The sequence below is a fragment of the Anabrus simplex genome, chromosome 1, assembly GCF_040414725.1.
Source record: "Anabrus simplex isolate iqAnaSimp1 chromosome 1, ASM4041472v1, whole genome shotgun sequence".
NCBI lineage: Eukaryota > Metazoa > Arthropoda > Insecta > Orthoptera > Tettigoniidae > Anabrus > Anabrus simplex.
Window position 1 is genome coordinate 191,837,710 of NC_090265.1, and position 13,322 is coordinate 191,851,031.

At 38.6% G+C, this 13,322-nt stretch overlaps 1 protein-coding gene across 1 annotated transcript in view; it reads left to right on the top strand.

Annotated features, from left to right (window-relative positions):
• The window catches only part of DhpD (guanine deaminase), a 157,730-nt gene that overhangs the window by 79,547 nt on the left and 64,861 nt on the right, over nt 1–13,322 (top strand). Inside the window, exon 7 of the mRNA XM_067158199.2 lies at nt 7,425–7,532. Coding sequence (XP_067014300.2) covers nt 7,425–7,532 — 108 coding nt within the window. The remainder of the gene's footprint in view (nt 1–7,424; nt 7,533–13,322) is intronic.

The window sequence follows — 13,322 nt, forward strand, 5'->3', positions numbered from 1 at the left end:
TTCTCGTTCCGTGTGTGTAAGGGGTATATTAAATGCTCTATATATGTAACTGTAGTAAGCTGACCTTTTTTGTGATTCCGGATGCAATGAGTAGTTCTTTATTGTATTAGGAGTAAAAGTGGATTTTCTGTGTATCTTAAAAACAAACTCTTCCTTATCCCGTGTTATATTTATATCTAAAATATTTATGGAACCCTCTTTTTCTTCTTCTACTGTAAACTTTACTCTAGAATCCAATGTATTTAATTTATTGAGGATATCTTCACTGTTGTTCACTCTATGATCCATTACTACAAAAGTGTTGTCTACAAAGCGTATCCATAAATTGAGGCCCTCTATTTGTCCTATTATTTTGGTATGTTCGAGATAATCAAGATAAATATTTGCTAAAATGCCCAAAGCGGAAGCTCCCATAGGGAGGCCTTCCTGTCTATATATCTTCTTATTGAAAGTGAAATAATTGTGTTTCGTAATGAATTTGAGTATATTAACCCATTCGCCTCACATTTAAATACCATAGGAGTTCACTAAGAAATCACATTTAAATACCGCTCTACGGCCGTCGTCATCACACTATTATTTAGAAAATCGTACAAAACCAACCAGTAAATATTCCTTTCTGAAAATTTGCATGCATGATAATGAAGTAATAAACTTACCAATGCCGCTATTTTAGTACGACTGCTGGGTGTGGTACACCTCAAAACATTCTTCTAAGTGAAGAGCTATGCCACACTTTTTGCACTGCCAGCAACTTTCGCTTCTATTACCCCAGCTGTAGCACACAACACACCTTCTTGTGACTTTTGATTTCTTCTCTGTAGGGGGAATACACATGGGAAAATGGGCCCATGATTTAGCTTGTAATCTGGTTGGGGTGGTGCTCGCTGAAGGTCGACCTCAAACCGAGTACTCCGGTAACTGAACAGTCTCTAGTAGCTGCTGTGCAATGCTAGTTTCGGAAGTCCATGTAGCTCGTCTTTCTGCTAGCAGCGATCTTGTGATACACAGTGAAGGAATTGAAAATGCACATATCTAGGAGGTAAAAGAATATTTTCCTATACCCTTTCACTGTGCATCGCATGACGGGAAACAGAGCTGTAACCTGATCCTGAAGGTCAACACCACCCATCCCCTTCTGGTATTTAAGGCCACACTTAGGCTTTATCACTTCTTCCCTCAGGGTTTGTCCTCTCTTTCGTTTGAGTTTGCCTGTCCCTGTCATATCAGCTGATTTGTGTTTAGTGGTGAGAAAGCAAACATCCTTGTTATCTTTCCACTTCACGCACAACATACTGTTGGCAGCCAACGTCTCATACTCTCCACGTTTTAGTTTCGTCTTACTGATATCGTGAGGCATGTCTTTTCGGTTCTGTCTAACAGTTCTAATTACAGTCATCTGCTTGTCGTGTAGCCTTTTGAATAAATCTGGGGAAGAATACCAGTTATCTAAAAACAATTCAATTATTGTAAGCCTCTGTGACACTTCCTATCCTTGCCACTAGTTGGGGGTTTCAGTCATTCCATTCCTGACCCAGTCGATTGACTGGAAACAGGCTGTGGATTTTCATTTTCATTATGTTATCGAGACCAGAACAGATGTTACACTTTACATACATAAAGCCATGGGAGGTTTGGGATTGCCTATTACAGTTTTGGTCCTAATATAAGACTCTGAATTCCACGTTTTTGTATTAAAATGTTATAAAAACTGCAGTCATTTTATTTGCGCACGTTACATTTAAAAACTTTGTATCTTTTCGCACTCGTACCAACTTGTACAGCAAGTGCCCTTTCTAGCTGAGCTCAAGGTCACAAATAACTGTCAGTTTGGAAGTGTTAATGATATTTTTTCTCTTTCCAATTTGATTGTGATTAGTGACGGGCAGAATTGAATATAATGCATTTGAGAACTTGAGAATCGATACTTACATTCGAAACCATATTCTTGAGTTTAACATAACCTTTAAAAGTCGCTGAAGGCCTAATTTACGAGGTACAAGATTTCCATAAACTAACTTCGAAATTACAAATTAAAGGGAAGATTTAAGAAAAAAGAAAAAAAAAAGATTTTGCCGTCATGTTGGGCGCTTTTGTATCTAATGTGCTTTATTTTATTAGATCAGAGAATTAAAAACTACTTGTGGTCGACTGTTGTTTGGCTTGGCGTTACAGGTATTAGATTTTTCAAAGTTTGGCTGATCAAAGTTTTTGAACTGAAAGAAGTTTTCAGAGGAAACTGACGAAGTTTCCCTGGTAAAACTGTATATAAAGTTTCAGGATTTTTAAGCAGCGTACCGATAATTAATATTTGAAGCCAGGCCCGCGGTCTAACTTGCCTGCCTCTCACCCGGAGGGCCCAGGTTCGATTCATAGCCAGGTCAGGCATTTTTACTTGGATATGAGGGCTGGTTCCAGGTTCACTCATTCTACAATTACCTTTAATTGAAGAGCTATTTAATGGTGAGATGGTGACTCCGGTCTAGAGAACCACGAATAATGGCCGAGAGGATTCGTCACACTGACCGTGTGTCACCTCGTAATCTGTAGGCCTTCGGACCAAGCAGCGGTCGCTTGATAGGTAGATGGTCCATTGGGGTGTGGTTTGGTTTAGGGGTGTTTGTAAGATTATAAGTATACATATTTCATTTTTGTGATGTTTAGTCAAAGTGTTGATGGTTCATTCGTTCCCGGATTTTCCGTTTTTCTGTGTTGTGCATTTTTTCCTCGCGGTCCCTCCAAAAACGGAGAATCAAGGTTCCACTGTAGTAACATATCTGAAGTACTTATTTGTTTACTGTTGGCATGAAGGAGCTATACCAAATGAATGGAGAAATGCTATATGGTAGTAGCCCCTATGTATAAAGGAAAGGGTAGGGTGATAAACATAAAGCTGACAATTACAGGCCAGTCAGCTTGACATGTGTTGATGTAAGCTTTGGGAAAGCATTCTCTGTGATTACCGTATATCAGACATGTTTGCAAAATTAATAACTGGTTTGATAGAAGGATGTTCAGGTTTAGGAAAAGTTATTCCACTGAAGCTCAGCTTGCAGGATTCCAACAAGATATACCAGATATTTTAGATTCAGAAGGTCAAATGGACTCTATTGCGACTGATTTATCGAAGACTTTTTATAGGGTGGATCATCGGGGACTATGGACAAAAATTTGTGCAATTGGACTAGGCAAGAGAATGACTGAATGGATGGCTATATTTTCTAGATTTAGAGTAAGTGAAGCATTATCTGGTCCTGAAATCATTAAGAGGCGATCCCTCAAGGAATAGACGTGAAGAACTGGAATCAGAGGTAAGGTTTTTTTGCAGATGATTTTACACTGTATAAAGTTATAACTAAGTTGTGAGCAGCTGCAAAATGACCTTGGTGCAAAATACAAGTGTGACAGATTATCTAGAGATCACATCTAAGTTGTTGTGGGCATGTGAAAACGAGAGAGGAGTGAAGGAAATTCAAAGAATGCTTCGAGAATACAATAAAAGGAAAGAGATGTGTTAGAAGACAGCTTCTCCATTTTCATCCACCTTACTGTATCATCAATTCATACTGTGGCTGTGAATAATATTAGCATCCTGGTTGTTGAAATTTGCACATTCTGAGGAAATAATATAAAATATCTTGAAGGTGACTTAATCAGTGATATTACACTGACACTTTTGATTTCTGCACTGCCATAATTACAACTGGAGCAGTGAATAGGCAAATGCATTCCTGGAACAACTGGTGGTCGCTGATTGCCAAGATGGTGGGTCTCCTGAAGGAAACACGATGTCTCATTTGATTTTTGAGCACAAATCAGCCAATACTTCAGCTGTAGTTGATGAGAAACCTACATTCAGTGACACAAGTATAAGAGCTGATTCATTTTGTCCTGAAAAGTTCAGTTTTTGAGAAAAAGTATACACATTAATTTTAATCATATTAAGAACTTAAGGACACTTGGCATCAAGAGGTTAGCCACTCTAGTATAGAATGTTACCTAGGGTATGCAACAAGAAGGCCTTTCTCACATATCCTGGGAGGTCTTATTCATAAACTGGAAGTAATGGATACAAAAGTTGCAGAAATGGACAATGGCAGGAGGGTACACCCAACGTGAATATAAAGGCTAAGTTTGGAATGAACTGTATGGATGAAACTGCAAATGAACTGGCTTCATGTGAGATCATGTGAGATGAATGGAGGAGAATAGGTTTTTCTGGGAAAATAATGGACTTACACATGGAGGTTAGGAGAAACAGAGGAAGACTCGGCTTTTAATGCTTCTCAGGTGAGAGTTGTAGAACTAAGTGCTGCCACAGAGATGGTTTGAAATAGAGAATTGTAAAGGCATACAGTTCAATCACAGAGGCGTGCAGACTGAATACTGAAAGGCTTAACAGTGTATAATGAAAAAAAAAAGTGTATACAGGCAAATCTTCTGCCCCTTTGAATGCATTTTTTGGCTGCTCTTCACACACATGCATTGTGTAGATAACCTACGAACATAAGGCCATTCTGGTATGAACATACTATGGATGTTATTGAGTACATTCCATAGAGCTCTGATAACCTTATGCCATGGATTTGGGAGGAGTAATAGTACTCCTGAATGAACTTATTAGCCATCCGCAATGGCACACTGGAGGAGTGTATTAGGTCTACACCAGGTCTACTGGATAAAGTGTTATCTTTGAGTGACTACCTAGGTCCCTCGTTAGCTCTGTTAGAACTGGCAGTGAATTCATGAGTGGCCAGTTAAAGTGTGAGCTGATTCGAATCCTTGGAGGTGGGTTGTTTTTTTTTTTTTCATTTCTTATTTTGACTTACTTTGCAGTCATGTTGTCACACAAATGTTTTCTTCAGTGACTGGATGTTTATGTGACCCTGTAAAGGGCCATTTGATGATCAGATCTGGATGGGAACAGTATGGCCGGTGGAAGGGACTTGACGAACATGAACATAAGTTTGCAAACACAGTATGAACTCAAAATGGTGACCTTGATTGATGCATGTTTGGGCACGCTGTTGAACTGAGACTCTGACTTGCTGGAGCATATTAGGTGTGATGGATCTGCAGGCCTCCATAATTAGATTTCAAAGGCTCTCAGGATCATCCAGCTGTTGTGTGTATACTACTTGTTGCAAATGGCCCCACGGAAAGAAGTCCGGTGGTGTTGAATCTGGTGATCTGGCATTGGTAATGCGCTGTCCTAGAGGCACATCATCTAATAACAATGGTAATTATTGATGTTGGAGAAAATATAGGTAGCAGGCTTGTGTCAAATGGCACTAAAAGATATATGGGCCAATTAGGTGGTTACCCAAAATACCACACCAAACATTTACTCCCCATTGCACTTGAAATGCTGCCACTCTTATCCAGTGGGGATTGTCAACGCTCCAAGAATGCATGTTGTGGCGATTCACAGTACCATTAATGTGAAACTATGATTCATCCAAAAACAAGATTTTCAAAACGAACACCCCATCATTTTCCACTTGCCTCAGTATCCATTCACAAAAGTTGACTCGAGCTTGGAAATCCGCTCTGTGAAAGAAAGAAATGTCATATGGCTTTTAGTGCCGGGATATCCCAGGACGGGTTCGGCTCGCCAGATGCAGGTCTTTCTATTTGACTCCCGTAGGCGACCTGCGCGTCGTGATGAGGATGAAATGATGATGAAGACAACACATACACCCAGCCCCCGTGCTGTAGGAATTAACCAATTAAGGCTAAAATCCCCGACCCGGCCAGGAATCGAACCCGGGACCCTCTGAACCGAAGGCCAGTACGCTGACCGTTCAGCCAACGAGTCGGACCGCTCTGTGAAGATCCTGGTGTAGTTGCAGGTGATAGGGGTGAAAGTGACTGTCATGTAAGATACATATTACAGACGATTGGTTGATATATTCGTCTGTTGTGTTATTGTTCGTGTAGTTGTGTGTGGGTTATCCGTGATTGTGTTCAACACAATCTCTGCACTAGCTCCAGAAGTCACAGGTGCCTCTTTAACCGGAGAGTGGCCCTTTTGTACACAGATGGCATTCCACATTACTAAATGTAACTGTGGCCGGTGGATGTCAGTGTGGAAATCTCTCTTGGTAAAAGTTTTGCTTGTAGTGCATTTGTTCTTGATTCACTGTAAATTAGGAGCATATCAACATACTCATCTGTTGAATACATAGCAAAGGGATGATTAGCACTACTGAGGCTGCAAACTACAGTATTTGAGTGGAGACAGTGAAAATGGAAACTTACAACCTGTTTTCCAGTCATTGACCGGGTCAGGGATGTAATGAATGAAACATATAGGCTGTTATTACAGTGGGGTCACCACTCCCAAGGTGATTCATTAATGAGTGATAAATGCTATGAAATGATAATGGAGAGTGTTCCTGGAATGAAAGATGACAGGGAAAACCGGAGTACCTGGAGAAAAACCTGTCCCGCCTCCGCTTTGTCCAGCACAAATCTCACATGGAGTCACCGGGATTTGAACCACAGTATCCAGCGGTAAGAGGCCGACGAGCTGCCATCTGAGCCACGGAGGCTAGTGGAGACAGTATACATCCATATTCCAATAAAACAGTGTCCTATTAGTTGAATGTGACACGAACAAGCGTGTGTTTGATAGCTGAAGCTCCGATTGCAAAACAAACAAAAAGTGTTTCGAGGGGAGATTTGAATCATCAGTGAATGACACTAGGGACAGTACCTACTGAGCTGTGCTGACAACAGATGTCAAACATCTGCAAATCGTACTCAATGTCCATTCACTTCTGTTTCACCAAGTCACACACTTTTAACACCTCTGCATAGTTGTTTTCAGCATTCCCCTCATATTTTACGATGTCAGATCATTTGCATGATCTGTTAACATTATCCTTGGATGTATAGATGCGTTTTGTACCACTGGATGCATACATGTTTTTATAATGATCTTGCTGTGATGATGTCATCTGACGTAATCTAACTTTAGGAGGTTGTTTACTCTGTAAGTTCTACTCAGTGCATGGTACAAGGTACAATAACACAGGCAGGCAAAGGAATTTAGACCTTCCATCCTCTTGATATTTGTAGGTGATTGAAGATCTAAAATTCAAAGGGGCAGAAGACTCACACTGGATATGAAAATTATACCAGGAGTATGACAATTTATAATTCATGTTTGTGTGCAATGAAACATTATTCATGTCTTGCTCTGATGGTATGTTCTTGTCATATTATATATTTATTCATCATACAATATGAAATATATATATCATAACCCTGAATAAACTTAGATCACCTGAATATAGCAATGAAACAGCAAGAGTTTTAGCATGCCTAGGACCTTCATTTTGAAAGGTGCTACATGTTCTTTTGGGATGAAACTTTCACATACTTTTAGTTCATATTAATATCTTTTTTTTTTCTTTCAGACACACATTTCTGAAAATTGTGCAGAAATTGAAGCAGTAAAACAGTTGTTTCCAGACTGCAAGAATTATGCTGATGTGTACAATAAGGCCAATTTATTGACTTCTAAGGTAAAGTGGTGTAAAAAGATGATCTTTATTCTGATTAGCTTCAGTTATGTGTGTCATTGCTTACTATTTGTATGATACTTACCCTGATCTTAATGTTTGCTTAAGAAGCCCATATGGCTGAGAAACATAGATCATTGAATTGAAAAATCCACTTCTGATGTTTGTGGTAAACTTCTTGTGCCCATGGTTGAACTGGGGAAGCAAATACAGAGAAGAAGAGCAGTTTTCCTTTCTGTCCATCTGTTGGTCTGTCAGAGGATATTTACTGACTTCCCAATGAACTAGGATATTCAAACTTTGCATACTTTATTCTTTCTACATTGTAGTTTTTCTCAGAAGTATTAAAACTTCTGAAAGTTTGACAGAAATTCTTTCATTATTGAGAAAAATGTCTTGAGTATAAGTCTGTTTCTCAGTTTCTGCTAACTCTCTGTCGCTTGCATGCAAGCACATATCCCAAGCCCACCTCATGGCCATGATCATCAGCACATGAAGAATTTTCAGTCTGACACTGTGGTTAGCCAGTTCAATTTCCCTTACCTGAAAGAAATGTTACTACTGTATCTGAATGTAGGCTCTGGGAAAGCATTATTTTTGATTATATTAGATACATTTATGAAATTACTAACTGGTTTGATAGAAGGTAGTTTTGGGTCTCGGAAAGGTTATTCCAGTAGGCCTCAACTTGTAGGATTCCATCAAAATATAGCAGATATTTTAGATTCAGGAAGTCAAATGGACTGCGTTGCTATTGACCTATCCAAAGCTTTTAATAGATTAGATCATGGGAGACTACTGATAAAGATGAGTGTTGGACTAGACAAAAGAGTAATTGAATGGTTGTGTACATTTCTAGAAAACAGATCCTAGGGAATTAGAGTACGTGGAGCTTTATCTGATCCTGTAATGATAAAGAGGGTGTTCCGCGAGGCAGTATTATTGAACTTTTATGTTTTCTTATCTTCTACAATTGAGTCTGCGATGGCTAATCTAGAGAACTGGATGGATTTTGATGTGGTTTAGACCATTAAATAAAGCATTTCTTGAGAAAGGTTTATGTATAGAAGTATTTGTCTATGACCAAAGGAAGCTGAGCAGTAACGATTTCAGTGAAGCAAGTTGAAGAAAAAACAACTACCCATGTGCCTTTTCAGCTTACGCTGGCTAAACCATTAAATATTTGTCTATACTATTAGGGTAAGAATTATTCAGCATAAATCCTACAGAAAAGTCTGCAACAGTATATATCTTTAACACATAGCCCACTATAACTGTTTTTATGTTACAGTTTGCAGAAAAAAAAAATGTCAAATGTAGAAACAAATTTTAAAATTAATCTCTTCACCCTTATCCAAATAAGTTGTTTATTCACCTCAAGTAAATAACATTGATTAAAATGTCATAAAATGTCATTTACAGTACCGTAATTTTCATCTATACTTTAAGAGATATTGTCATTTTGATTTCTCCGCACAATCTCCATTCTGCAGTATTAAATGTAACAATGTAAGTGAAACAAGTCAAAGCAAGAAATGCTATTGTACATCTTTTTAGCTTATCAATAAATCACTACTGATCTGCATTTAGGGCAGTCACCCAGGTGGCAGATTCCCTATCCTTTGTTTTCCTAGCCTTTTCTTAAATGATTGCAAAGAAATTGGAAATTTATTGAACATCTCCCTTGGTAAGTTATTCCAATTTATTTAAAGTTAAAAACTTCACCACTGATCCGTATTGAACAAATAATTACAATGCTAAAAAGAGAAAGATGTTCCACCTATTCAATACAATAATATTGTTGCACAAATTAATGTATCAACGTATTTAATATGTTATGGGACCGGTTTCGACATATGTCCATGTCATCATCAGCCGACACAAAAATGGCAAGAAGTCAACACAATTGTAACACTTATGACTTCTTGCCATTTTTGAATGGACATATGTCAAAACCGGTCCCATAACATATTAAATATGTTGATACATTAATTTGTGCAACAATATTATTGTATTGAATAGGTGGAACATATTTCTCTTTTTAGCATTGTAAGTTATTTAACTCCCCTTCCTATAAATGAATATTTGCCCCAATTTGTCAAGCAATCAATCAATGCTCACCCTTATCAAAATAAATTGTTTATTCACCTCAAGTAACTAATGTAGATTAAAATGTCATAAAATGTCATTTACTGTATGTAATTTTAAATACTTTAAGAGATATTGTCATTTTCATTTCTCTGCACAATCTCCATTCTGAAATATTAAATGTTACAACTTAACCCAGCTGTTAGTTCTTTCTTCCCTATCTTCTTCTTGTCTCTATCTGGAGTGCTAGATTTTTATGACTTTTCACAAATAAGAGTCTTTAACAACCACACATAATTGTAGTTTTCGGGGGGTGGTGGTGGTGGGGGGGGGGGCAACCCCCTGTTTGAAAAATACAGATTTACCTAGAACCACGGCTGGGTCAGATTTGATCCATCATTGGCAATAATGTGTTAACATCTCTTCTTCTATTTAGCTTCTTATACTTTTAGTCCATATGTCACCAGGATTCTCCAAGCATATATATTGTGCCCAAGCTGGCAACATCGCACTGGCTGCGGAGGAAGGGGAGGTACGAAACCGCTTAGTCACATCTGAACAATCATGCAGTAAGGACACTACTCACACTTTGTTGTGCAATAGGTTGTTAGTTTTGCAGTATCGGTGTGTAAATAGTGTGTGAATAGTTGACAATAGCCACACGTCAACGACCTACTACTGAGCAAAATCTTATTGATGCCATTAATGACATTTCCGATGAGGAATCTGAAGCGAAACCCTTGGATTTTTTGTCTGATGAAGGATCACAGCTTGTACCTTCAGATTCGTCATCAGAAGATGATGATGTCATGCCATTTGAAGCTGTAGCAAATCCTGTTAGAGCAGGTATGCATTTCGAAACTTTCATTTCGTAATTTATGGACTATAATTTAGATTCTTTGCAAATTTCAGGCCTAACAGTATTTAGTTTACAGTTTCTTTATCACTGTGATATTTATGTTAGGGCTATTAGGTAATACAGTCCGGTGCATTTTTACTTGTTGTAAATATTATTTTCGGGTGGAAAACTAAGACAAACTTTATCTATGTATCTAATCGGGTCTTGCAATGCCAGAGATTTCATGCGGTCCTCAAAGGGGGCATGGCCAGGAGCACTGTTCAGTTCCTTCATCAGGAGAGGAGGCCATCGCTAACGGTCAAGGAATTGTACAATTTGACAACAACAGAGAGGATGCGCCATCAATGGAACAAGGCAGGTTTTGTGCTGAGAGCCTGATTCAGCTTCCAGCAGGTACAAAAATTGTATCTCCAGATGGCACGACCTGGAATGTTGGGGTAATTGGTGATGTTACAGCTGGTAGATGTGGAACTCAAAATGTGTTCAGAGATCATGCTGGACCTACTGCACATGCTAAACGTAATGTGAATAAGACTTGCATAAGTGCTTGGCGACTTATGATCACGGACAAGATTATGAAACATATTGTGACATGCAGTGAGACAGAGGCACATCGTATACTGATGTCAGATGATTGGTGTCTAAAGATTGAGGAGATGGAAGCAGTGCCATACGAGTTAAAGGCTTAGAAATGGACACGTTGTGGTCAGAGAAGTGGGGCAATCCTGTTGTAAAATCAACAATGGCTCGTGATAGATTCGGAGAAATAATGCTTCTTGAGATCTTTACAAAGGTGAGATCTGACGTTAAATCTGAAAGGTCAGAAAGACTAAAAGATGACAAACTGGCATTGGTATCAGAAATCTGGTACACCTTCATTGCAAATACCCAATGTAGCTACATACCTGGAGCATATACAGCTGTTGACGAGCTGCTCTTCCCTTGTAAATGCCTCTGTAAATTTACACAGTTTATGGCCTCAAAACCAGACAAATTTGGGCAGAAGTGTTGGATGGCGGTAGACAAAGACTCCAAGTATGCCATGAACGCTTTCCCGTATCTCGGAAAAGATGATGCTAAGCCAAATAACGAGCGCCTTGGTGATTTTGTAGTACAGAAGTTAATGGAACCTTATATGAAGAAGGGAAGAAATGTCACATGTGACAGTTTCTTCACCCCCTTATCTTCTCCGAAACATTAAAATCAAGTGCAACAAGTCTTATCAGTATCTTGAGCAAGACTCACAGAGAAGTACCAGTATGTGTGAAAAAGGCAAAACACAATTTGCACAGCACAATGCTGTTGAAAAATCATGGTACGTCATTGACAATCTTTCAGGGACAGAGCAACAATAATGTTCTTGTTCTCAGCTCTATGCTCCCTGATATGAAAATAGAGCCTGGTAACAAAAGGAAGAAGCCAGGCACAGTAAAATTTTACGACGACACAAAATATGGCGTAAATGTGGTCGATCAAATGGCTTGTAAATACTCAACCAAGGCCCTATCCAGGCTCTGGCCAATTCATACGTTCTACAACTTGCTGGATTTGGCAAGAATAAATGCCTGGGTAGGGTACAACGTACTGAATGAAAATAAACTGAAATGCAGGGACTTCATTCTGCAGCTGGGTGAAGAGCTCGCTGAGAAATATGCAGCAACTAGGATTACAAATGCCCACACCATTATTCCAGGTGAGATTCCTGAGAGACAGGAAAAACGCACGTGTTTTTCAGGTAAAGTCCAATTGCAAGGGAAACAAATTGTTTGTGAGGTACCATTCCTGCAAAAAGACTATTTGCACCAAATGTACACCCAAGGAGTATTATGTTTGCTCAACGTGTGTCGTGTGAAATGCCATTCCTGCAAGGAAACTATTTGCAGCATACTGTACATCATTGACATTCGCCAGTTAAATTACACAGTTGTCTAAATGTTCCTTATTTGCATTCTTAATATTCTAAATTTCATATACATTATCTAGCGCATGTACCGGTATATTCTGTAGTTACTAAATCTCCATCCATTCATTAATAATCACAAAAAAGGGAGGTGGGTCATAAGTGACCCAGCCATGGTTCTAGGGGGTATACAGATTGCTGCGGTTCTAGTGTTAAGTAAAGCAAGTTGAAGAAAAACTGCCATTTGTGCATCTTTTTAGCTTATCAATCAATCACCACTGATATGCATTTAGGGCAGTCGCCCAGGTGGCAGATTCCCTATCCGTTGTTTTCCTAGCCTTTTCTTAAATGATTGCTAGGAAATTGGAAATTTATTGAACATCTCCCTTGGTAAGTTATTCCAATACCTAACTCCCCTTCCTATAAACAAATATTTTCCCCAATTTGTCAATCAATCAATCAATGCTCACCTTATCAAAATAAATTGTTTATTCACCTCAAGTAACTAACATAGATAAAAATGTCATAAAATGTAATTTACAATACGTAATTTTGATCTATACTTTAAGACATATTGTCATTTTCATTTCTCTGCACTATCTCCATTTTGAAGTACAAATGTAACAACTTAAGTGAAGCAAGTCAAAGAAAAAAAGTGCCATTTGTGCATCTTCTTAACTTATCAATCAAACACTACTGATCGGCATTTAGGGCAGTCGCCCAGGTGGCAGATTCCCTTGGAAATTTATTGAACATCTCCCTTGGTTATGTTCGCTAAACCATTAAAGATACTATACTATGAGGTTTAGAATTGTTCAGCATAATTTCTACAAAAAAGTCTGCGACAATATATCTATCTTTAATACATAGCCCGCTATAAATATTTTTATGTCTTAATGGATAGGCCACTATAACTGTTTTATCTTACAGTTTGTAGTAAAACAAA